Here is a 24,521-nt window from a genome sequence, read left to right as displayed (position 1 = left end):
GGGCCTATGCCCTGACCCCCAGCTCTTAGCTCCCCCCTGGGTTTCCGATCACTGTCAGTGGCAGGGGGCTTCTTCCTGATTTCCCTTTTGCCTTCCTGCATTGTGCCTACATATGCAAATTTACCTCCATCTTTGTTGGCAGTTAACTGCCATCTTAGTTAGCAGTTAATTTGCATATCGCCCTGATTAGCCAATGAAAAGGGTAGCGGTTGCACGCCAATTACCATGTTTCTCTTTTATTAGTGTAGATGATTTGCAAATATTTCCTCTGATTTTGTGAGTTGTCTTTTCACTCTCTTGATAATGTCCTCTGATGCACAAAAATAAATAAGGTTTAAAAAATGTATATTGAGTAGATAAATTCAGAATTTATAATAATAAAAGCATAATATGCTAATTAGGCTGGTTGACCTTCTGGATGAAGCTGGGGCTGTGAGGGAAGCCTGGGTCCCAGGTGCCTGCCGGTGGCCGGAGGGAAGCCCAGGTCCTGGGGGCAGAGGGAAGTTGGTGCCAGCAGCGGGGGGAAGGAAGGCCTACTCTTGCACATATTTCATGCATTAGGCCTCTAGTTTAAATATATTGCTGAAGCCAGCCCCTTTTATTGCTGGCTGCTTTTTCTGTGTTCAGAAAAATTACTCTTAAGATCATATGCATAGACCAAATTTTAGTTATGGAAATATTAACTTAGAAGACAAAATTTTTACTTAATGTAGACAATGACAATGGTCATCTTCTAATTGGTTGCCCTCCCCTCTGCATGTAGCAACCACTATTTGTTCTCTTTTCCCTGTGAAAGGTGTGTGGTATAAGTTAGTACCTCCTGCCTTCAATACTAACATCTCAAACAAATGAGGAAATTAAAGCTAGTATACAACCAGTAAATTACAATCTAGTGTTGTACATGCTTTTTGAATGCTATAAGAGTTTAAAGGATGAGCTGAACAATGGGCTTTTTCCCACTAAAATCACAGCATTTTATACTTCTAACTAGAGGCCTGGTTCACGAAATTCGTGCACTCGGGGTGGGGGTGGGGGGATCCTTCACCCCTGCCTGCACCCTCTCGAAGTCCCGAAGTCCCCGGGGGATGTCCGACTGATGGCTCATGGGGAGTGGGCCTAAGCCGTTAGTCAGGCATCCTTAGTACTGCTGTGGAGTACTGCATTGAGCATCTGCCCCCTGGTGGTCAGTGTGTGTCATAGTGACAGGTCATTCTGCTGTTCGGTTGATTTGCATATTAGCCTTTTATTATATAGAATTGGAACTTATATTGACTTACAATTTTTTTCTTTCTAGATTGTAAATTAACAGAGGGTCTCAGTTCACCATTTGGAGTTGCTAACTCTTAATTAATGCCCTTGTAGTAAATGATCAAGAAAGTATTGATTTTAATAAAACATTTTGGAGAGGAAATGTGGGTTGCAGGTTGAATCGTGAAGAAAAGTTAGTATAATCTTGAAGAAATACAGAGTAAAACATCCATAAGCCAAAGGGTTAGGTTAGGGGACTACATTCCATGGTCAAGAGAAAAGCCTCAGTTATGAGAATAGGCAATCATTTAGTCAACAAGTAATTTATATGCCATCTAGCCGATGGATATAGTGATAAGCAAAATTAATGGGCCCCTGCCCTTCTGGTATTTATAATCTCCTGGCAGAACATAGTTTTGTTTTGTTTTGTTAATCCTCGTCCGAGGACATTTTTCCATTGATTTTTAGGGATAGTGGAAGAGAGGGACAGACAGAGAGAAGCATCAATGTGAGAGAAACAAATCAATTGGTAGCCTGCTAGAGCCCCGACCAGGGCCTGGGCCAGGGAGGAGCTTGTAACCGAGGTCCGTGCCCTTGTACGTGCCTTTTACGTGCCCTTGACATGAAACCGGGAATCAAAACCGGGACCCTTTGGTTCACAGGCCCACGCTCTATTCACTGAGCAAAACTGGCTAGGGCCAGAACATAGTTTTAAATAAGTTTTTCAAATGTTGTAAGAGCTAAGGAAACTATTAGGTTCTCTGCAGCACATGTATATAGGCAGGGACTCCTAGCCTATTCCAGGGGAATCAGAAACTTTCCAAAGGATAGCTGAAGCTTGAAGGATAAAGAGAAATTAGGTAGGGTTTGCGAGGGACCAGGACAGGCTGTTCCAGGCAGACAGGGGCTGAGCAAGGTGGTTCTTTCCATGGCACTGAATGATTAGGATGATGGGGTATGGAGTGTACAGTATAAGGAGTGGTTGGTAGAAACAGCTTAAAAAGGAAGTGAGATACATAGGATAAGGGCATGGGGAGATAGCAGATTTGTGTTTTACAGGAATTATTATTATTTTTTTATATATTTTTTTTTATTGATTTTTTACAGAGAGGAAGGGAGAGAGATAGAGAGTTAGAAACATCGATGAAAGAGAGACATCGATCAGCTGCCTCCTGCACACCTCCCACTGGGGATGTGCCCACAACCCAGGTACATGCCCTTGACCGGAATCGAACCCGGGACCCCTCAGTCCGCAGGCTGACGCTCTATCCACTGAGCCAAACCGGTTTCGGCAACAGGAATTATTTTTGTTGCAATGTGGAGAAGAGATGGGATAGAGGTGAGACTTGGAATCGGGTACACATATCTGACTGATTAAGTAGTGCCGTTTATTAGAAAAATATTTATTACAATGGGCATTTTGGGAGGAAAGGAGCCAGTTGTGTTTGGGAGTTGATGGAATACAGGTAGGTGATAAATACTGCCATTGGAACGTATTGAGGGAGAGTACAAAGGAAGATGAATAGAGGGCCTAAGATTGGAGAAACTCCAAGATTAGTGGATTGGTAGAAGAGACTGAGCAAACATTTAAAGGCTCTTGAAATAATAGGACCAGAGAGGTGGGGAGAAATAGAGTATAACATCCCATAAGCCAAAGAAAGGGAAGAGTCCAGGTACTTTAAATCCTCAGGATCTGCACATAGAGGAATCTTGTAAGGATGTTTTAAAATGGTTTTTATTCGGCCCACCTCATTCCTCTCTGAAAGGCACCTTTGTGCAGGCCACCACCTGCTCAACCCTGCTCAGCAGTGCTGTGAAAGCTGCTGAGAGGATGAGTAAGATGACGCGTGGACTGTATCTTGGATTTGGCAACCTTGAGGTCATAGATGGTTTTGCCAAAAGTGATGGGGTAGATAGAAATTGGATCAGTGAGGATTGAGGAGCTAGTAGAGGTGAAGAAATGGGAGTGGAGAGTAGAGACAACTCGTTGTTTGCAGATTATTGGTGGAGGGATATGTGGGATTGATGCATTTTTTATGGTGTTTAAAAATTTTGTTTTTTGTTAATCTTCACTGGAGGAGTGAGGATATTTTTCCCATTGATTTTTTTTTTTTTTTTTAAGAGAGTGGAAGGCTGTGGGGTAGGGGAAAGAGAGAAACATCAATGGGAGAGAGATACATTGATTGGTTGCCTCCCTCATGTGCCCTGACTTGGGGTGGGGATGGAATCTGCAACCCAGGTATGTGCCCTTGACTAGGAATTGAACCCACAACCTTCCAGTATGCTGGCCAGGGCTGTTTTTGTATTTTTAAAGAAAAGACATTAGAACGTTTTATATATTTAAGGAGAGGATTCAGTTTGGTAGGAAAACTTAAACGATGGAAGTAGATGAAGTTGTAATCAAGGCCTCTAGAATTGGGTGCAGGTGAGAGTTTGTGAGTGCGTTTGAGACAGAATGTGTGGGGGCAGTTAGAGTATTTTGGAATCTGAAGAGAATGGGGAAGTTCTGGATAATGCATGTAGCAAATGGGAGATTAACATTGAAGTACCTAAGAATGTGGTGCTTACTGATGGATGATGGATAATTGATAATTGGGTTTATCCATGGTTGGATTTTGTCAGATTGGTGTGAGGAAAATATTAAAGGAGGTTTAGGGGATTGGCAAGAGTGTTATTGAAATGATACACTAGCCCTACCCGGTTTGGCTAAAGTGGATAGAGAGTTGGCCTGCGAACTGAAGGGTCCCAGGTTTGATTCCTGTCAAGTGCACATGCTTGGGTTGTAGGCTCAGTCCCCAGTAGGAGGTGTGCAGTAGGCAGCCAATCAATGATTCTCTCTTGTCATTGATGTTTCAGTCCTTTTCTCCCTCTCCCTTCCTTTCTGAAATCAATAAAAATATGAGAAAAAAAATGATAGACCATGAAATCTATGCTGTTTAAAAGGGAATGAAGAAGGAACTTAGACTGGGAAAAAGTAGAAAGAACCCCTGGGATTATAGTTACTAAAAAAAATTTTAGAGTGGTATTGAGAAACACTGTGAGTAGACAATTGTCTAAAGCAAGTCATTGGAGCATTGAGCAAGGTGAACTGAAAAGAATGTGTGGGATTTTTTTTTATTGATTGGCTGATTGATTTTTTAGAGAGAGGGAGGTCGATGTGAGAGAGCAACATTGGCTGCCAACTGTATGTGCCCCGTGAATACACAACCTAGGCATGTACCCTGACCAGGAATCGAACCTTCAGCCTTTCAGTGCATGGCATGATGGTCCAACCAACTGAGCAACACTGACCAGGGCGGGTGTATGGCATTTTCGAGACAAGTAGGCCATAAGTGAAAGTTCCTACTTGGATAGGAACAGTTTCAGTGGAGTGCTGATAGTGGAACACAGATTACAGATAGTTGAAAAATGAGTGAAGGCAAAGAAGATAAATTTTTCTCAAGAGGTTTGTCTGTGAAGAGTCTAGAGACAAAGGAAAGACTAGAGAGTGCTTATTATATGATGATGATGCGATAAAGGAAAGTGGGAGATCCCAGGCATATCTTAGAAGATAGGGGGATGTCTGGATCCAGAGGGTTGCTGTAGAGACGAGGTGTACCTGTTCCATTATGTAAGGGTGATGGAAACGCTGTGTGTGCAGATGTAGGTGAATTTGTGGAATATTGGAAAGAAGTTGGCAGCAGTGGCAGAGTGTTGAAGAACTCTAAAGTTAGACAGACCTGAGTTTGAGTTCTTCCTCTGCCTTTTACAAGCTGTGCACCTTTTAGGTCAGTAATGGAATGATAGTTAACCTCATCTGTAAGATGGTAACTGATAGGATTATGTTAAGGATTATAATAAATGTATGTAAACTGCTTGCGTAAGTTGCCTACCAGACTTGTAGGAGCTCAAAATTACTAGCTCTAATTGAGAATGGTATAGAATGGTTTGTTCACCAGGGGTTTTCTTATGAAGCAGGGATCTGTAAGTCCACTGGCAGTGGTGGGAAAAGGAGGAAGAAGGTACAGAAAGTTTGAAAGCTGTTTTGGAAAGGTGAGACCCCCTGAGTAGGGAAATGTGCACAGCATTGAAGACCCAGTTGTTAGAACTACATAGGAGTGGTGTGTTCACCAGCCTTTCACTGAAGACAATTGTGCACCGGAAGCAAAGGTTAAAATCCAATGTAGTACCCTCCTAGAGTTAACTTGCTTTGTTTCTCCCTCTGGTTAATTTTATTAAATGTCTGCCAAGAGGGTGCATGAGATTCCTTGGAAGGGAAATAAACTACAGCAGGTCCTTGAATAATGTTTTGGTATAATGTCCATAAGACACCATAGGATCTTATCTCTTATTTATATCAATTAGGCAATAATGGTTTTGTAATACTAGTATGTCATTTCACTTAAAGTTGTAGAACTTATTGACAGTGTTAAATGAGGACTTACTGCACTGAAAGTCAGTTCTTTATTATGTTTGCTAAAGATATTATTGAAAAACAAAATTTAGTCTTTTAAATTTTGGATTAGAATATATTCAGTGATTTTAAATATACTGGTAGGTGCAGAGTTAGAGGGGGCATGACCCATAAGACCACCTATATTCTGACACCAGTTGCAAGTTGGGAGGACCCCAAGACTGTTTTTAGGTAGGATAATTCACCAGAAGAACTTAAAGAACTCATTGAAACCTTATACTCATGGTTACAGGTTTTTATGGCTAAAGGATATCCAGTAAAATCAGCCAAATGTAAAGGTGCATAGGACAGAGCATAGTAAAGTTGTAAATGTGGAGCATCCAGTTGTTTCCCTGTGGAGTTGTGAACAGTATTACTTTCCTGGTATCGATGCATTACAATAAGCATGGAGTATTAACCGCCCATGGAAGCTTACCCCAGCTTTGGTGTCCAGAATTTTTATTGGGGCTCCATGATTGACTGCCCACATGGCTGAACTTAGTCTCCAGCCCTTCTGGAGATTGAGATGATTCATGTGACTGAAATCCTTTACTATAAAGTGACATTTTCTGGAGTGGCCCTAAACCCTGGTGAATAGTAACACTCTTATTAGGTGTGACGTTCCAAGAGTTTAGAGATTACCTTCCAGGGTAAAGGCTAGACCTCTCTTTGGGAAAGGTGAAAAGTCTTACAAGTTTACAATAAATGTATTTTCGTATTTTGAGTCCACAGTGGCTATTTAGTTGAGAGTTTGAGTAATACTTAAAAATTGGTAACAAATAACCTATTTATAGACAGTTAATACTTAAGGAGCTAAGGAAATTTTATCAAGAATTTATATATACGTAATATTTTTTAATATTGTAAAACTGATGTTTCATTTATAAGTTTGGCATGATGGTTCAATTCTGTTTCATTAAGTTTGAACTTACTATTTTCTCCTATAAGAGGAGTTTCACATAATGAAATCCCTGAGTCTCCCAAATAAAATTTTTAGCCCTAGACTCATTTTAAAGTAGTGTTTCTAATGTGAAAGTGATGTACACAAGACCCAAGGTTATGCATAGTTTCACCTTTTTTCTTATTCCTCATGAAAGCATGTCTGAATCCAGGTGAGTAAGAGACATCACAGGCATATACTTGAATTTATTTCTAAAGAAGGTAAATCATTTTCAAGTGATATTAACTGTTAGTATGAAAAACTCGGCATATCCTATAACTGCTTTGTGACAGTGACACTATCTGAGTTATCACTGCTTTAGCTGGGACGGGGAACCTTTTCTCTGACAAGGGCCATATGGATATTTATTACATCATTCACTTAATATAATTCCCTTAATATAAATTTATGTTGAAATTTATGAAAAAAGCTTCTAGATTTATTGAATTTCAAGTCACACCTGTGGTTGCCATGGCAAGGCCAGACCAAATGATTTCTCGGGCCTTATATGGCCTATGGGCTGCATATTCCCCATCCCTGCTTTAGAGAACAAATGCATTCCCACCTCATTGGCTTTAGTATAATCTTATTTCCTGGTTGATACCCATTACAAATTAGATCTCACCATAAGAGCAAAATTCCTTAATAAGCTTACTTAAAAACAACTTGAAGCAATATGATGCTTATTCTCCTAGCACCACCAGGTGTGGTGTTTGCATCAAGTCATTTCAGGGTGCTTTATGGAAATGCTTCCTGATAGGGAATTCCCTGACTTCATACTTCCAGAATGACTCTTTTTCTTTTCCTTCTTTTCTCTTTTCTATTCTTTTCTTTTTTTTGTTATTCTTTATAATGCTTATAAGACCATCTGGACCACAAAACCACATTTATCCAGGAGGTACTATCCTCTAATATATGGTAGATCGTTGATTTGAGGTCTAAGGATTTGGGTCATTCAAAAATGACTCCTCGGATTTGTTACATTTTCTATATACTAAGAATAGACCACTAAAATGAGCGGTAACTATATTTGCATGTGATTTGTATGTTATAAGGAACATTTAAATTTTTCTATATATTAAACTTTTTTTTTTTTTTGGTTGCCCCCTTAAGCCTCTCTATCCTCTAAGGCACAGAGTGGCTTTCCATTTCAGTTTTTGCTTCAACATATGAAACCTAGAGGGCCATAGTTTGACTAAAAGCACCTAATCCATGAATGATATTTGCTTCATATGTGAACAACAAATGTTTTAACTCGCTGCCTTCACTAATATTGTAACTACTGTCTTACAGATTGACTTGATGCAAAACATCACAAAGGCTCCATATTATACAGTATGCGATTTTTGAGGTATGAGCTTTAGAAACTTACCTCTCGTGTGGCATGTACATCAGGCTTTACCTTCGGTTTAATCATTTTGGGGAAATTTATGCATTTCTTTTTTTCTCTCCATAATATTTTTAGAGTATTAAAGGGGCTATGGAGGTATTTTTGGATCCTTGCTCTAGAGTTCTTAGTCTCAACAGATACATTTTCTTTTATCACTAAATTGAGACACTAATTCTGGCAGATGATAGCTTTTTCAGCCCTTATAACTAGCTTAACATTTATGCCTGCCTCTTTGATTTCAAATCTGCATTTCCTATTTTGTGCCTTTGATTGCCTCATTTTAAGTGTTCATTTCTGTTCTTTAACAGTTTTGTTTATTGGACTGGGATAATCTTGTTGGTGATTACAGCCTGATACTGACTTTTTTTTTTGAGACCTAAGCAGTTTAGAAATTATAAAATGGAGATCTTGTGTAAATGCTGAACCATTTGTGCTTTTTGTGTTCAGAATACCAGTATCTTGAATTCTGGTTGGAAATGTTTTAATCAGTTAGTATTAAAAGAACTTGGCAATTAGGGGGTTTTTAGACAGTGGTTCTACCCTAGTCAAAATTTTGATTTTCATCTCTGAAAACCCAAATTATGGAGGTGGTGGGAATCTTGATGGTCCTAACTCATGGAATTTTAAAAAGCTGTATTTCTAACAAATTGGGAAGTCACTCCTGTTTCTTGTTGTCTTTTTTTGTTTGTTTCTTTTTTTTTTCAATTTAGTTTGAAATCAGTACTCGCTAGTCAGAAATGTATTTGTTGGTAGGAATAGATTGCTTAATTTCTTCAATGAAGAACTTAGAATCTGCTATATATTGAGCGTAAGAACTTATTTTGATTGTCTTCGTACGTTCAAGAACTACTTATACATTATTTGTTAGACTGGAAACGAGTTAATTTAGTACTATGATAATGTACGCTATAAGCTGAGTATTTTTTAAGAATTCATCATCTTTTTTTTTTTATTAGTTAAGGTATTACAAATGTGTCCAAGAATTCATCATCTTATTTAAGCCTCACAACAACCGTCCATATTAGATAGATATTACCCCCATTTTAAGCCAGAGAAAACCAAGGCTTGGAGATAAGTACCTTGTGCAAAGTCATATGTACTTTTTCAGTGCTGGAGCTGCGATTTGAGACCAGATCTTTTTTTTAGATCCGTATTTTCTGCTGCTTTAAGTCTACTGTTGTGCTACCAGAAAATAATACAAATATTTAAAAGAGAAATATATGTGATATATAAACATAATGAAAAAGGAAATTCTGATATTTGACTATTAGTAGACTACATTTCAACACATAGATTCTAGGTGTTGCAGAATTATTTTACTTCACTCATTCATTTCCTAACATCTTTCTTTCCCAGGTTGTGTTAGATGCCAAACATACAAAAAGTTCAAAACCTCAGAAAAGCTCATATGCTCTTTTATTTTTCAATTCCCTTTAAATTAATGGTATGTTATGGATTATTATAGGTGAATATTTAATGTGCTATTTTTGGATACATGGGGAATATTTTTACATTATATTTTTTTTAAAGTCCTCGTGCTCCACTTAGAGTTAATGGTACTTAAGTACTTATAGATTTAGTATACTTAAAAATATCCTCATACATTTTTCTTGAAATTTCATTGATGTTATTTTTCCCTATGTTGAAAGTATTGAGCTTTGTCTATCAATTAGTGAACCCTGTATGTTTGAAGGAGATACTCCATTATGAAGTCTTAGTTCTTCTAGTATGCTAGGGTTACGGAATTTTATCAAGTTTCAAATTGAGAGCCTTTAGGAATAATTTAGACTTGTGACACTTAGGGATCCAAGTTTAATTGGGCTTATTGTTTGTATTCTGTATCAACAGTGGCTACAGAAGTACAGATCAGGGTGTCTGACTGATTGAGCCTATGCAAGGTTTCATGTTTAGTATTTTTGTGGGTGAGGGCAATGAAAGGATAACTAAATTAAATATACTTATAAACACTGTAGTCATTTTATATATGGGGTAGGGTCATGGGGGTTGAGGAATAGAGTAGCTTCTGCTCTTGCCAGTGTCCTTAAGTTTTCCAAATATGAGTTCAGAAGGTGTTTTCAGTAAGTATCATAAAAGTGATTTTTCAAAAGGCTGTTTTTCTCATAAGAAGTATCCGTAGGAGAGGAACTTTTAAAAATGTTGCCATATGGTATGTAGTGTTGTCTTATTTCTTGATACTTTATGATCGATGCTTGGAAGAATAAGGTTCATGAGAAATTATGAAGCTTACTGTCTATTTTACTGATGAGGACATTGAGGCATAGAGCTGATCCTTGGATAAGGACACTAATTTTACCCTAGAAATGCACCCCTCATTTATTTATTTATTAATTAAATATTTTATTGATTTTTTTACAGAGAGGAAGGGAGAGGGATAGAGAGCTAGAAACATCGATGAGCGAGAAACATCAATCAGCTGCCTCCTGCACACCCCGCACTGAGGATGTGCCCGCAGCCAAGGTACATGCCTTTGACCGGAGTTGAACCTGGGACCCTTCAGTCCGCAGGCTGACACTCTATCCACTGAGCCAAACCGGTTACGGCCCCTCATTAATATTCAAGTATCCAGGATTATCCTGAATAATGCTTGATTTAAAAAAACATTTGATTAATTTTAGAGAGATATAGGAAGAGAGAGAGAGAACGAGAAACATTGATTTGCTGTTCCGCTCACTTATGCATTTATTGGTGCCTGGCTGGGGATCAATCCTGCAGCCTTGGTGTATCAGGACGATGCTCTAACCAACTGAGCTACCCATCCAGAGCTGACAGTGTTTGATTTTTAAATAGATTATGAGCTGCGACCTTTAAACTTAGCTTTATTTGGTTCCTGATATCTTTCATTTTCCTCACTTTTTAGAACTTTAATAGATATTTTTTATAGTTAAGGAATCTTTGGTGTAACTTTCAGTATTGCAGTTCATTAGAATAATCTTACTTTGCAACTAATGTGTTCTTTCCTTATATCCCACTGAACTTGCTTTCAAATATCATTCTATAATTTATTTTCCATCAAATAAGTTACACATTCAAGTGAGAGAGAGAGAGAGAATGCTACATTGCCATGAGGCAGTACATTAAAAGTAATTTGGGCCCAGCTGGCATGGCTCAGTGGTTGAGCATTGACCTATGAACCAGGAGGTCACTGTTCTGTTCCTGGTCAGGACACATGCCCAGGTTGTGGGCTGGATCCCCAGTGTGGTGCATGCAGGAGGCAGCTTATCAGTGATTCTCTCTCATCATTGTTGTTTCTCTCGCCCCGCCCCACTCCTCTCTGAAATAAAAAAAATATATATTAAACATAGTAATTTGGTAAAACTTTGCAACTGCCTCATATGTTGCCAGTGTTTTTTTACAACTGGGAAGATTAATTTTTCCCACTGACAAATCTCTCCTGGGAGAAAGAACTACTTCTTTTACCTCCTGCTCCTCCCTCTCCCTCTCCCTCTCCCTCTTCCTCTCTCTCTAGGTGGTACTCTATGGTTGACTTGGTATCACCTTGGCTTTCAGGGGCCATGTCTTCCACGGAGTTCATAATTTAGGGATCTACTTCCAGCTATGCTCTCAGATTAGCTCTCCTCTCATCAAGTAGTCTTGAAAGCAGGATCACAATCCTTTAAAGTCTTAACAGGAAGTCCTGAGTCCTCTCCATGAAGTGCAGGATCCAAAAGCTACTCGGAACACTAAACTCTGGCCCTCCTTCTGCCATATTACTCTGTGCCACTGTGTACAATTGACAGGGTCACTTCCCAGATAGGCAAAGGTAATGGGCAACTGAAGATAAAGCCTTCCATATTCTAAACATGAATCAGACAAAAGCCTCTTTTTAAAGGCATTCTCCCTAAGGAACTTCTTTTATCAAGTCATGTGAAGAGAATCCTGGACCAGGGTGACCAAGTGTCCCAGTTTGCCTAGGGCTGAGGGACTTCCTAGGACAGTGATGGCGAACCTGTGACACGCGTGTCAGAGGTGACATGCGAACTCATTTTTTTGGTTGATTTTTCTTTGTTAAATGGCATTTAAATATATAAAATAAATATAAAAAATATAGTCTGTGTTTTACTATGGTTGCAAATATCAAAAAATTTCTATATGTGACACGGCACCAGAGTTAGGGTTTTTCAAAATGCTGACACACTGAGCTCAAAAGGTTTGCCATCACTCTCCTAGGACATGGGACTTTAGTGCTAAAATCAGTTAGGTCTTGAGCAAAGTGGAATAAGTTGGGAATCATAATCCTGTAGTTACTCATATTTCTAAATGGATCCTTAGAATAGTAGTAGAAGGAGCTGAAAAATGAGCATTTCATCCATTGAGACTTACTAGACACTGGAGTGCTTGTTTATAAGAGTAATGATTTAAAAAATATAAAAGTTGGAGAGAAGAAAGAGAGGCTTATATAAAAGAAAGATTTATTACTCGGGCCAGTGATTTTTTAATTTTAAGGAACACATAGACTAATTACTAAAATTCTGTGGCACACCAATCTGACCAAAAAATAAGGTATAGCCTTGGCCAGTTTGGCTCAGTGGTTGGAGCGTCGGCCTGAGGACCAAAGGGTCATAGGTTTGGTTCTCATTGAAGGGCATATACCTCAGTTGCAGGTTCCCAGCCCTGGTAGGAGTGTGTACAGGAGGCAACCAATTAATGTGTCTCTCTCCTGTTGATGTTTCTCCTTCCACTCTCTCTAGAAATCAATGGGAAATAAAAAAGATATTAATTTTTATCCATTCACACTGGACAGCTATTGTATTGGCTGTTGCCATATTTTTTATTTGATAATCTAAGAGAAAAGAGGTCAGTATTACTGACTAAATAGTCTGGCATTGCATGTTTTAAAAATTCTTGTGGAACCACTAGTGTGCCTCTTGCAGCACACCGGTTGAAAATTACTATTGAAATATTTGTTTAAAGTTCTAATCTTATACTCTTCTCTCTTTACAGAACTGATAGTGCATCAGCCGACCCAGATAATTTAAAATATTCTTCATCCAGAGATAGGGGTGGGTCTTCCTCTTATGGACTGCAACCTTCGAATTCAGCTGTGGTGTCTCGGCAAAGGCACGATGATACCAGAGTCCACGTTGACATACAGAATGACGAAAAGGGTATATATATTTCCTTATTGGTAGGGGCATGCTTTTTATGTTTTTAAACCTACACATCCCTCCCTCCCCTTTCTCTCCCTTCTGCACCTCTTTCTTCTAATATGCTTAGAATATAGCTATTTTATATTTTATAAAATGTCAAAGCAAACAGCAGTTCATAATAGGCAGCACACCATGGTGCAGAGGCAAGAAACCCTGGACTTTAGAGCTAGGTGGTTTAAAAAATATATGTATATAAAATACAGTGAGATTTTTGAAACTTCATAAGTTTATCCCCTTAAATTTAAAAAATTGAAACACTTTATATACATATAATACAGAAATGCAGTTTCCTTGCCAAAAAAGAAAAATACAGTATCACTAAGGCTGAAGTCTCTGTCGACTACCATCTCTCCTCTAGACTTCCCCAAAGTGCGTTTTATTTTATTTTATTTATTTATTTATTTGTTTTTTTATTTTTAGAGAGGAAGGGAGAGGAGGGTGGAGAGAGACAAACAGATTTGTTGTCCCACTTATTTATGCATTCATTGGTTGATTTTTAAAAAAAATATTTTATTGATTTCAGAGAGGAAGAGAGGATGAGACTGATAGAAACATCAATGAGAGAAAATCATTGATTGGCTGCCTCCTGCACACCCCCTACTGGGGATTGAGGCTACAACCTGGGCATGTGCCCTTGACTGGAATAGAACCCAGAACCCTTCCTTCAGTCCACAGGCTGATGCTCTGTCCACTGAGCCAAACCAGCTAAGGCATTAGTTGATTCTTGTGCCCTGATTGGGGATCAAACTCACAACCTTGGCATATTGGGTTGACGCTCTAAACAACTGAGCTACCTGGCCAGGATTGTCCCAAAAGATTTTTTTGTTTTTGTTTTTAGGTATTTTTATTGATCTTTTTAGAGAGAGAGGAAGGAAGAGGTAGAGAGAGAGAAAAAACAACATCAGAACATCTATTAGCTGCCTCCTGCACTCGCCTGCAATGGGGTCAAGCCCGAAACCCAGGCATGTGCCCTGACTGGGAATTAAACCTGCAGCCTTTCAGTGCTTGGAATAATGCCCAACCAGCCAGGGCCTAAAAGTTTTTTTAAATTTATCTTTATTGTTGAAAGTATTACAGACCCCCCTCCCCCATCCCCTTGACCTCCTCCACCCTGCTCCAGTCTCTTCCCCAGGCCATGGGTTATGCATGTAAATTCATTTGTTAATCTCTTCCCACCCTGAAAATCTGACTTTAGTTTGCATTTCTTTTATCTTCTATTGAAGTTATTAAAATGAAATTAAAAGATGGTTTCAAGGCCGGCAGCACAGGGACAGGTAAGAGAAGCAAAGGCTGGTTGAACTGTAGAGTAGGTAATAAGATCCTGAACTCTCAGGAAGTCATTGAGTGAAACAAAGAGCCTTATTTAAATAACGTAAATATTGCTATTTTTAGGTGGTTACAGTGTCAATGGAGGATCTGGGGAAAATACTTATGGTCGGAAGTCGTTGGGGCAAGAGCTGAGGGTTAACAATGTGACCATCCCTGAGTTCACCAGTGTTCAGCATGGCAGTCGTGCATTAGCCATCAAAGACATGAGGAAATCACAGGGTAAGACTGGGCAAACTGTGGACCACACACGTGTTCCACAAAGACCTGTATATCCTCTTTTCCTAGATACCTTATTTTGTACTAATACCTTGCATATGTGTGAATTGGTTAATTTACGCTGAGTTGAAAAACCTGTGCACGCAATAATATTTTACATTCCTTTTCCTGTGAATTGTTTAAGAGTAAATTCCTACCAGAAAGTTTTAATACTTTTTAGAAGAGAATTCTGTTAAAATAAGATTGGAAGACTGGGTAAGATTTTAAAGAAAGGGTTTTCCTGATTATTGTGGCTATTGAATGGGCTCTTATTGCTGCAAGTCTTTGAACCCTAATGCCTATGGGGGATATGAGTATACGTGGAGTGGACCCTTCATGAAGTTAAATGCAATCATGCCTCTTTCTGCCTTATAACACGAGCCTCAGTGTATATAGATAAAGTACCCTGAAAATTCAGGGGATTAGAGGTAAAAAAAATCTTTTTTTCCTACAAGAGAAATTTATTGTATTGGTAACACTGAGTGTGAAATCAAGATTTCTGATTTATACACTTTGTTAGAAAGAGTTATTACTCTTTGGACATTTAGTTTATGACTTGTTCCATTGCGGGGTGTGTATGTATGTGTTATGTGGATCTTGGTGCACATCTTTGTGCATATAGCTTTTGAAAAATGATTATTTTTGGATAAGTTTCCAGAAGTAGAATGCTAAATAGGAGGTTGTACTGTTTCTAAATAGTGTTTGAAGTCTTAGACTTACTTATGATAGAAATTGGAAAGCGACTCTAACGCTGTTAGTCTAATTTCTTTCTCCTTCCAGGCTCCGAGTTAGGCAGTTGGCAGAATTTTAAATAGAACCTAGGTTTCCAGTCTGGTATCCTAATGACATATTCTGTATTCATCCATATTGAAATATTCAATAGGCTAGGGATTTTAGAAATTCTTATTTCTTGTCTCATATGTTGTAATTTATTGTTTTTCTTTTGTGCCTTAGAACTGAAACTGTCAGACCCTTTGATATGGTTTGTTAATGTGCATTGATTAATTATGATAAATAGCACAGCTGAAACTTCAAAAGAAAATTTTAGTATTTAAATGCATCTTTATTATTGTCAAACATTATTTGAGCATTCCCACTTATTCTTGTCATTAAAAAGTAAAGGGAAGAAAGTTTCTGATTTGCCACTTTCTGACTGGCAGCATACCTTGCACATAGTAGGTAATAGTGAAACATGATTTCAATTCATCAAAACTTTGTGCTAGGAAAATGATCATAATGTGAACAAGTGGCTCTGAGCCTCCCAGTGGGATACCTAGGTGAGAAATAGAAGCATATAGCCCAGCCGTGGGCAAACTACGGCCCTCGGGCCGGATCCGGCCCTTTGAAATGAATAAAACTATTGAAAAAAAAGACCGTACCCTTTATGTAATGATGTTTACTTTGAATTTATATTAGTTCACACAAACACTCCATGCTTTTGTTCTGGCCCTCCGGTCTAGTTTAAGAACCCATGGTGGCCCTGGAGTCAAAAAGTTTGCCCACCCCTGATATAGCCTGTATTCTCCCTGGTTGAGAATTTACCCCTAACCTATTGAAGTCTTTTACCATACCCATGCTCTTTACTTGGAAGTTGAAATCAGTTTGGAACAGATCTGAAGAAAACAATTTCTAACCCTTTTTTAAAATCTTTAAAGTCTTATCCAGTCTTCTAATCTTATTTTAACAGAATTCTCATCTAATCCTCTAGAACAGCGGTTCTCAACCTGTAGGTCGCGAACCCTTTGGTGCTTGAATGACCCTTTCACAGGGGTTGCCTAAGACCATCCTGCGTATCAGATATTTACATTACGATTCATAACAGTAGCAACATTACAGTTATGAAGTAGCAACGAAAATAATTTTATGGTTGGGTCACAACATGAGGAACTGTATTTAAAGGGCCAGATAGTTGAGAACCACTGCTTTAGAATGAGGTTTTTCTCTTCTGAGGGTCTGTCATGTTCACAGCTGTCTGCTGTGGCTTGGTTTATATAGTGATGAACAAAAGTGTGATGGGACCTGCTTTCATTGTCCAGCGGACTATAATTTTTTATGTACTTTAAAATATTTGGGATATAATTCTACGCTTATTTATACTCGATGGATAAGAAAATGTTTATATTCACAGAGCGATCGATGTCTTACTCTGATGAGTCTCGACTGTCGAATCTTCTTCGGAGGATCACCCGGGAAGACGACAGAGACCGAAGACTGACTACTGTAAAGCAATTGAAGGAATTTATTCAGCAACCAGAAAATAAACTGGTAAGTATAGCGTGCTTGGAAATGTTGGTAATTTTTGTGTTTCCATAATAAACTAGGTAAAAGCTATCCAGAGTGGTTTAAGAAGGGAAAAGGTTTGCTTCTAAGGAGCAATAACAGGGATTTCTTATTCCAGATAAATTTGGCCTATATTATGATGATCTAGAATTTAATGCTCCTATTCTGTAATTTATCTACCATTGTTGGATCCACATTGGTTCTGCAGTAAAGTGTGCTTTTAATACATGTATTGTGTTGTCCTCGAATTTTTTTTCTGTGTTTCAGAACAGAATATCTGTTGTTTTTCTTTTTCTTTTTTTAAAAATATATTTTATTGATTTTTTTATAGAGAGGAAGGGAGAGAGATAGAGTTAGAAACATTGATGAGAGAGAAACATCGATCAGCCGCCTCCTGTACATCTCCCACAGGGGATGTGCCCGCAACCCAGGTACATGCCCTTGACCGGAATCGAACCTGGGACCCCCCCAGTCCGCAGGCCGACGCTCTATCCACTGAGCCAAACCGGTTTTGGCTCTGTTGTTTTTCATATGTGAAATTGGGGTAGGGGTTACATATTTTGTTCATGCGTAAGTTTGGTCTGGTGACCAGGACCAAATAAATGGAAAAATTCTTTCAAGGACAAAATGTAGGAGCAGTTACATATTTCTCTCTACCTCAAGTAATTCTCCTAATGTTAAATTAAGAATTTGATATGAAGTAAGAGAAAAATTAATGAGAAATTGTATGGTGAATCAAATAATATTTGATTCAAAGCAAGCTTCTCCCCCAATCCCCAAATTTTATTATGAAAAATTATAAATATACAGAAAATTGAAAGAATTTTATAGTAAACATCATATGCTCATCATCTAAATTCTGTCATTAACATTTTACCATATTGGTTTATTATATACTCATCTCTCCCCATTAATTCATTTTTAAAAAATGCATTTCAGAGTATATTAAACAAGCCTTTTGAGTTTTTTACCCCCATTGATGATCATGGCTCTGTTTTATATGGATAAATTTTTTTCATAGTCTGAAAAGAAACTTGTAATATTCCTGAAATATGCTAATTGGGGACTGTGAGCTGTTGTCCAATTATCATTTGGAAGGGGACACAAGAAAAAGTACACAATGTTATTCTTAAATGTACAGGAATTTGAAGTTTTTATAATTTTTTTTTTAAGGTACTGGTTAAACAATTGGATAATATCTTGACTGCTGTACATGATGTGCTTAATGAAAGGTAAGTAACAGTGGTTAAATTTAAAATGTAAGTATATTTTTTTGAAATCATTAAAAAATAAACAAGATAAAGCCATTGGTTTTATTTATGAACATCTATTTAATGTTTCACTGGATTCTCTTGTCATCTTTATCTGTGTTAAAGTATTTATCTGTTAATAACCATTGACTGACTACAAATGGAATCCTTGAAAGGGAATATAATTTTTTAAAAATTTGTTAACATAACTGAATAATTGAGGATTGACATGTAGAGTGACATAAATTCTTAATGCAGGCATGAATGAATGAATGAATGCAGTTAACGTTTATAAACTAGAGAATTTTGAAATTGCTTAGAGAGTAAAGGTGAAATGGATCTTCCTTTTTTGGGCAGCTCAAACCTAGTCTATGAGGCTACTTGGGGTTCTCCAAAGGTATGCAGTCATTTATTTGTATGGTGGCTTCCAAAGAATTGCAGTGTTGGAAAGCACCCACAATTTATCTCAGCAGGTCATGAACCTTACTACTTTATTTTATATAGTTACCTATTATACTTAAATGAGTGTTGTTATTCTTTTAAGTTTATTATGTTTAACTTAGGAATTTCCTATTTTTATAGCCCTTACATAGTGAACATTATATAGTATATGTTTATAGTGTGTTTTATCTAATCATTTGTTGCTGCCTTTTTCTGAATCATTTAGTGAAGCTTGAGATGGAATTGAAAGCATGAATTTTAGTATTTTTTGGTTTTTCCTTACTGTTTGTAAGTAATTCAATCTGTAAAAGAAAGTCCAGTGTCTAATTAAGGTGCTTTGGGGTACTGCAGGATAGAGAGAATAGAGAATATTTAAAGTGAATAAAATCTCAACCTTTTATGTAGTTTGAATAGAATTTTTTAAAAAATCATTTTAGACATTCTTTTTTAAGATACTGTCATTCTTATCATCCTTGAAAGCTTAAGCTTTTTGTGTATTTTGTTCTGTTTGCATTAAAATAAATACAGTAGCAAATTGCTTCAGGAATTGAGACAAGAAGGCGCTTGCTGTCTTGGCCTTCTTTGTGCTTCTCTGAGCTATGAGGCTGAGAAGATCTTCAAATGGATTTTTAGCAAATTTAGCTCATCTGCAAAAGATGAAGTTAAACTCCTCTACTTATGTGCCACCTACAAAGCACTAGAGACTGTAGGAGAAAAGAAAGCCTTTTCATCTGTAATGCAGGTAAGATTGGGGGAAGGGGGTGTTTGATGATGTGCCTGGAAAGAAAATTGTCTTTAATACATGTCCTGCGAAGGGGAGCTTGAAAAAAGGAAATTTAGAATAGAGCTATCTACTGATAGTAAATGTGATATAAGTAAAATTCCTCTTTTTGAATTTGAGTAAAGGACACGCATTAAAGATAGCCTTAAAATAAGTTAGGTTTCCCACTCCCCACCCCTCTGCTTTTTAGAAGCTTTCCTTTGAATTTGTTTAGTACTAGAATTATGTGCAGGTTTTAAAATAGGAACTTCATGGAATAGGAGGGGCTATTTTTTTGAGGGAGACAAAAAAGTATGAACATCACAAGTCATACTAGGCTTTTTTAGGTTTGATAATGTGTCAAATATTCTTATTCCAAGTGATGTAAAATAATTGTGTATAAATTAATATCAGTCCTACTTTATTCTGCCTTTTTAAAGGATGCATTTTTTTCCTTGATTATAGAGGTCATGAAGAAAATTTTTGAAAAGATTAGAAAATTATCTGTAACTAAACAGCATAACACCAAAAGGGGGGCTTATCCTATTTGTTTGTTTGTTTTAATTGATTTCAGAGAGATAGGGAAATGGAGAGAGAGATAGAAACATCAGTGATGAGAGAGAATCATGGATCTGCTGCCTCCTGCACACCCCCCAGTGGGGATCAAGCCTGCAACCCGGCATGTGCCCTGACTGGGAATCTAACTGTAACCTCCTGGTTCATTGGTCCATGTTCAACCACTGAGCCACGCTGGCCAGGCTATCGTATATAGTTTTTATATTATGAACTTTCCCCTAAATATTTATTTTGAAACTTTTAAAGTCCACAGGAAACTTCAGTATAGTGAACATTATACATCCTTTACTTAGATTCGTCACTTATTAACATTTTGCTACAGTTATTTTATTTTTATACATACACATATACTTTTTTGCTGAATCATTGGAAAATAAATTACACATATTATGAAAATTTACCCCATAATGCTTTGACATGTATCTCCTAAGAATAAGGCTATTCTCTTATATAACAAAACTATAATTAATTTTATTACATAATACAACCTATATTCAGATTTCTACAGTTACCTCTGAGATGTCTTTTATATCTTTTGTCTTACCCAACCTAGAATCTCATCAAGATTCATGGGTTGTGTTTGAGTTTGTGCCTCTTTAATCTTTCTCAGAACAGTTCTTTGTAACTTTTTGTCCCCCTTATTTTGTATAATGATCTACTTTCCGGGCTTGTCTGATTATTTCTTTCTGATTAGATTTAGTTTAGACATTTTGGTCACCAATACTTCATAGAAAGTTTATACTTACTATTGCATCACACCAGTAGGCATATAACTTCAAGTTGTCTTATTCTCTGAGATGAAGAGTTTGATTACCTGGTTGAGATGAAGACTACTAGGTCTTTCCATTGTGAAGGTTTATTTTTCTCCCTTTGTATTTAGTGATTAATCTGTGCATGATGTTTTGAGACCTCCTGGGTATCCTGTTTTTTGGTAATATTTCAATGATTTTTAGCATCCATTCATGTTCTGTCTATAGATTATATAACATTGGATGTTGCATAATGTTTGTTTTCTAATTCTAGCATTTCTATATTTATAACATTCTTTTGTAAAGACAAGCTTTCATTTTTTGGGGAAAAAAGTGGCTTTAAATAGCTGCAAAATATTCTCTGAGTAGTATGCCACCTATTTATTTAAAAGAAATATGTAGTGATTAATATGAGCCTGTAAGTCACTCATGAATTGGGGCCATGTTAATCTCTGTCATTCCAGTTTGAAGCATGTATTAATATTTTCAAGCATAAACTGCACTCTTTTTTTAATTAGAAAGTAATTGTGGTATTTTTTTAAATGTTCCTAAGCACATATTAGTTTTTGTATTTGAAATGTAATCACATCAATGCATTAAAGAGAGCACTTAGGAATAATGTAAATAGACGTTACTTAGAAATAATTTTAACAGACATTAAAGAGGAGAAAACAGTATTTGTTTCCAGCCTAATACCTTAGTGGAATGAAATGTTTTCAACTTTTTTTGAGCTAAAACTATAGAATTTATTTTCTTTGGTATTATAGTCAGATTTGGATACAGTCACTATTAAATAATGAACTTAATTTGCTTGTTTTCTTCCTGTTTTGTTGAAAGTTCATGGCTTGCAAACTTTTTTTTTTTTAGCTTGTAATGACCAGCCTGCAGTCCATTCTTGAAAATGTGGATACACCTGAATTACTTTGCAAATGTGTTAAGTGCATTCTTTTGGTAGCTCGATGCTACCCTCATATTTTCAGCACTAACTTTAGGGTGAGTATCCCAATCCCCTCTTTTCTGATGATGGAGTGAGAGATTGATTGCATGCATAAGGACCTGGGAACTCAAGTAGAATACAAAGTTTCTGCTCCTTTGAGTATAATTAAGTGATATTCAAGGATCCAGGATTGAATGGCGCAGCATTAATGTTTTTATAAAAAAATACTATTTTCTGACACTCATGCCCTAAGATATTTAAAGAAAAATAATATCATTTTATCAGTGTCATAAAGTTCCATTTTCCTCTGGCTGCCCTCTCCCTTTTTCATTTTAAATGTCAAGTAGGTAGACAGTAGATGTCCTTTCTAGGGCCACTTACTCTGAAATCATCCACAAGTGCAATAGTAGTAAGACCTTAAATTTAAATTGCTTGGTGCCCTTCTCTGTTTCCATCCAGGATACGGTTGATATATTAGTTGGATGGCATATAGATCATACTCAGAAACCTTCGCTCACACAGCAGGTGTCTGGTAAGTGGTGCAGCGTATACCAACTATATAACTGTTGTGGGAAGGAGCACTGATCCCTCCAAGACCAGCTATGAATTGTTTCATAGATGCAGTTTGGCCGTTATCAGTCAACATTACTTGTTAGGTAATTTAGCTTTTTAAAAGAAAATTGTGTACTTTGTAGTAGATAGGGAGAGTCCAAGTAGAGATTATAATGCTCCGGTAAGAAATTGAAAAGACTTAACTAAATCCTTTGTGGTATGTGCTGGTAGGAGGGGATATAATAGCGGTCATATCCTGAAATATAGAACGGAAGGTCCTAGATATTTGTGACTTGTGTTGTTGTTTTTTTTAAAATTAAAACACACACACAAACATGGATTAATTTAGAAAATTATCATAAATGATAAAGAAAAAATTTTTTTGAGTTTAAGTGAATGACTGGCAAGACTCACTTGGGCACTTTAGCCCATTCTAAATTCTATAGTTTCTCTTATTTGGTGCAGTAAAATTTTGAAAATAAGATGTGCAGGTGAATCTGGTTCTGTGTCATTTATTCTGGGGAAATCAGTGCATACCTTTGGTGGCTAGCTGTGGCCCTAGGATAAATAACCAGGCTGGTTGTTGGTAGGTTGTGGCATTTTCGTCTAAGCCAGTGATGGCGAACCTATGACACAAATGTCAGAGGTGACACGCAAACTCATTTTTTGGGTTGGTTTTTCTTTGTTAAATGGCATTTAAATATATAAAATAAATATAAAAAATATAGTCTTTGTTTTACTATGGTTGCAAATATCAAAAAATTTCTATATGTGACACGGTACCAGAGTTAAGTTAGGGTTTTTCAAAATGCTGACACGCCGAGCTCAAAAGGTTTGCCATCACTGGTCTAAGCCATGTGTATAGTGACAATACGGTTATTAAATCTGCTGAAAAATAAGGACGTGAGATACATATTCTGGAGAACATTTATTTTTGCAGCATTTAAAAGATGTTGGTTAATCGTGGTTAGCATGCTTAATAGTTAGTAGTCCTGGTTTTGTGATACAGGTCGTGTTTTAAGAGTTGGAAAGTTGAAAACCAGAAAATAAGGCTCTCAAATATATTTTTTATTTGGATTTTTTAAAAAAACTTTCTTATATGATTCCTAGGGTGGTTGCAGAGTCTGGAGCCATTTTGGGTAGCTGATCTTGCTTTTTCTACTACTCTTCTTGGTCAGTTTCTAGAGGATATGGAGGCATATGCTGAGGTGAGTATAGACAAAGTTATTTCCTAAAATTTCGGTTAAAAAAAACCAAAACGTTAACCAGTGTCACCCCAGTGAATTCAATAAAAAGGAAAAAAATAAATTGCTACCAAAACAAAAAAATCTTAAAATGCTATATTTATTTTAAAATAAGTCAGACCACCTGACATTTGAACAGGAATTATAGGACCATTGCCAGTGTATTATTTTTCTTAGATGAGTTTTTAAGTTACCAGCAGAATTAGTGAAAAGACTGAAAGAAAAATTGTAGGCCTGATTTTGCAAAGCTTGAAATCATCTTGGTAGCTGGTAGCTTTCTGAAGACATTTTCTGTAGTTCACTCTTATTTTTTGTTAACTAAAAGAGACTTAAAAAGTGAGGTGAGGCCTGGCTGGTGTGGCTCATTTGATTGGAGTGTTGTCCTGTGCACTGAAGGGTCACTGGTTTGATTCCCAGTTGAGCAAGTACTCAGGCTGTGTGTTCTTCTCTGGTGGGGGTATGTATGAGAAACCGATTGATCTTTCTCTCTTTAAAATCAGTAAAAACATATCCTCCGGTGAGGATTAAAAAAAAAAAAGTGAGGTGAATTGTTAAAAGTGTAAAAGCCCCTGAAGACTTTGCTCTTACATGATTGGAGATCGTAGATTATACTTTGGAGGACAAGATTTGGTTTCTTCCACCAACTTTTGCAGCTGTACAAGTGCTTGTAGCAGTTTTAAGGGTGCTGCTGAAGTCTCTGTTACTGGTTCTTGGCTTTCCTGGCCCTACTGTTAGGGCTTAAACCTGCTGTTATTTGACTGAATCTTTCTGGGTTTCTTCCCTACTCAGATCTACAATAATTCTTGTTTGGTGTTCAAGCTTCCATTAAGATTTAGCTTCATATTTTTGTTATACCTTGGCTATTTCTAGCCAATAAGAATTCACTGCATTTTTTAAAAATATTTTTTTTAATTGATTTCAGAAAGGAAGAGGGAGGGAGCAAGAGATAGAAACATCAATGATGAGAGAG

General features: G+C 37.1%; 1 protein-coding gene across 6 annotated transcripts in view; it reads left to right on the top strand.

Annotated features, from left to right (window-relative positions):
* Positions 1–24,521, top strand: part of SMG1 (SMG1 phosphatidylinositol 3-kinase-related kinase) — a 149,371-nt gene that overhangs the window by 61,530 nt on the left and 63,320 nt on the right. For 2 of the 6 annotated variants that reach the window (XM_015558989.1, XM_006756068.2), the window contains 8 exons: positions 12,973–13,136; positions 14,571–14,726; positions 16,891–17,027; positions 18,216–18,274; positions 19,262–19,475; positions 21,686–21,811; positions 22,215–22,287; positions 23,418–23,515. In XM_015558989.1, coding sequence (XP_015414475.1) covers positions 14,711–14,726; positions 16,891–17,027; positions 18,216–18,274; positions 19,262–19,475; positions 21,686–21,811; positions 22,215–22,287; positions 23,418–23,515 — 723 coding nt within the window. In that variant the 5' untranslated portion in view covers positions 12,973–13,136; positions 14,571–14,710. Of the gene's footprint in view, positions 1–5,088; positions 5,281–5,933; positions 6,065–6,315; positions 6,331–7,913; positions 7,972–12,972; positions 13,137–14,570; positions 14,727–16,890; positions 17,028–18,215; positions 18,275–19,261; positions 19,476–21,685; positions 21,812–22,214; positions 22,288–23,417; positions 23,516–24,521 lie in introns of those variants that run through there. The other 4 variants (XM_015558987.1, XM_015558986.1, XM_015558985.1 and 1 more) reach the window with 4 other exon arrangements.

The sequence above is a fragment of the Myotis davidii genome, unplaced genomic scaffold (genome assembly GCF_000327345.1).
Source record: "Myotis davidii unplaced genomic scaffold, ASM32734v1 scaffold554, whole genome shotgun sequence".
Lineage (NCBI taxonomy): Eukaryota > Metazoa > Chordata > Mammalia > Chiroptera > Vespertilionidae > Myotis > Myotis davidii.
This window is presented reverse-complemented; position numbering and strand designations above follow the sequence as displayed.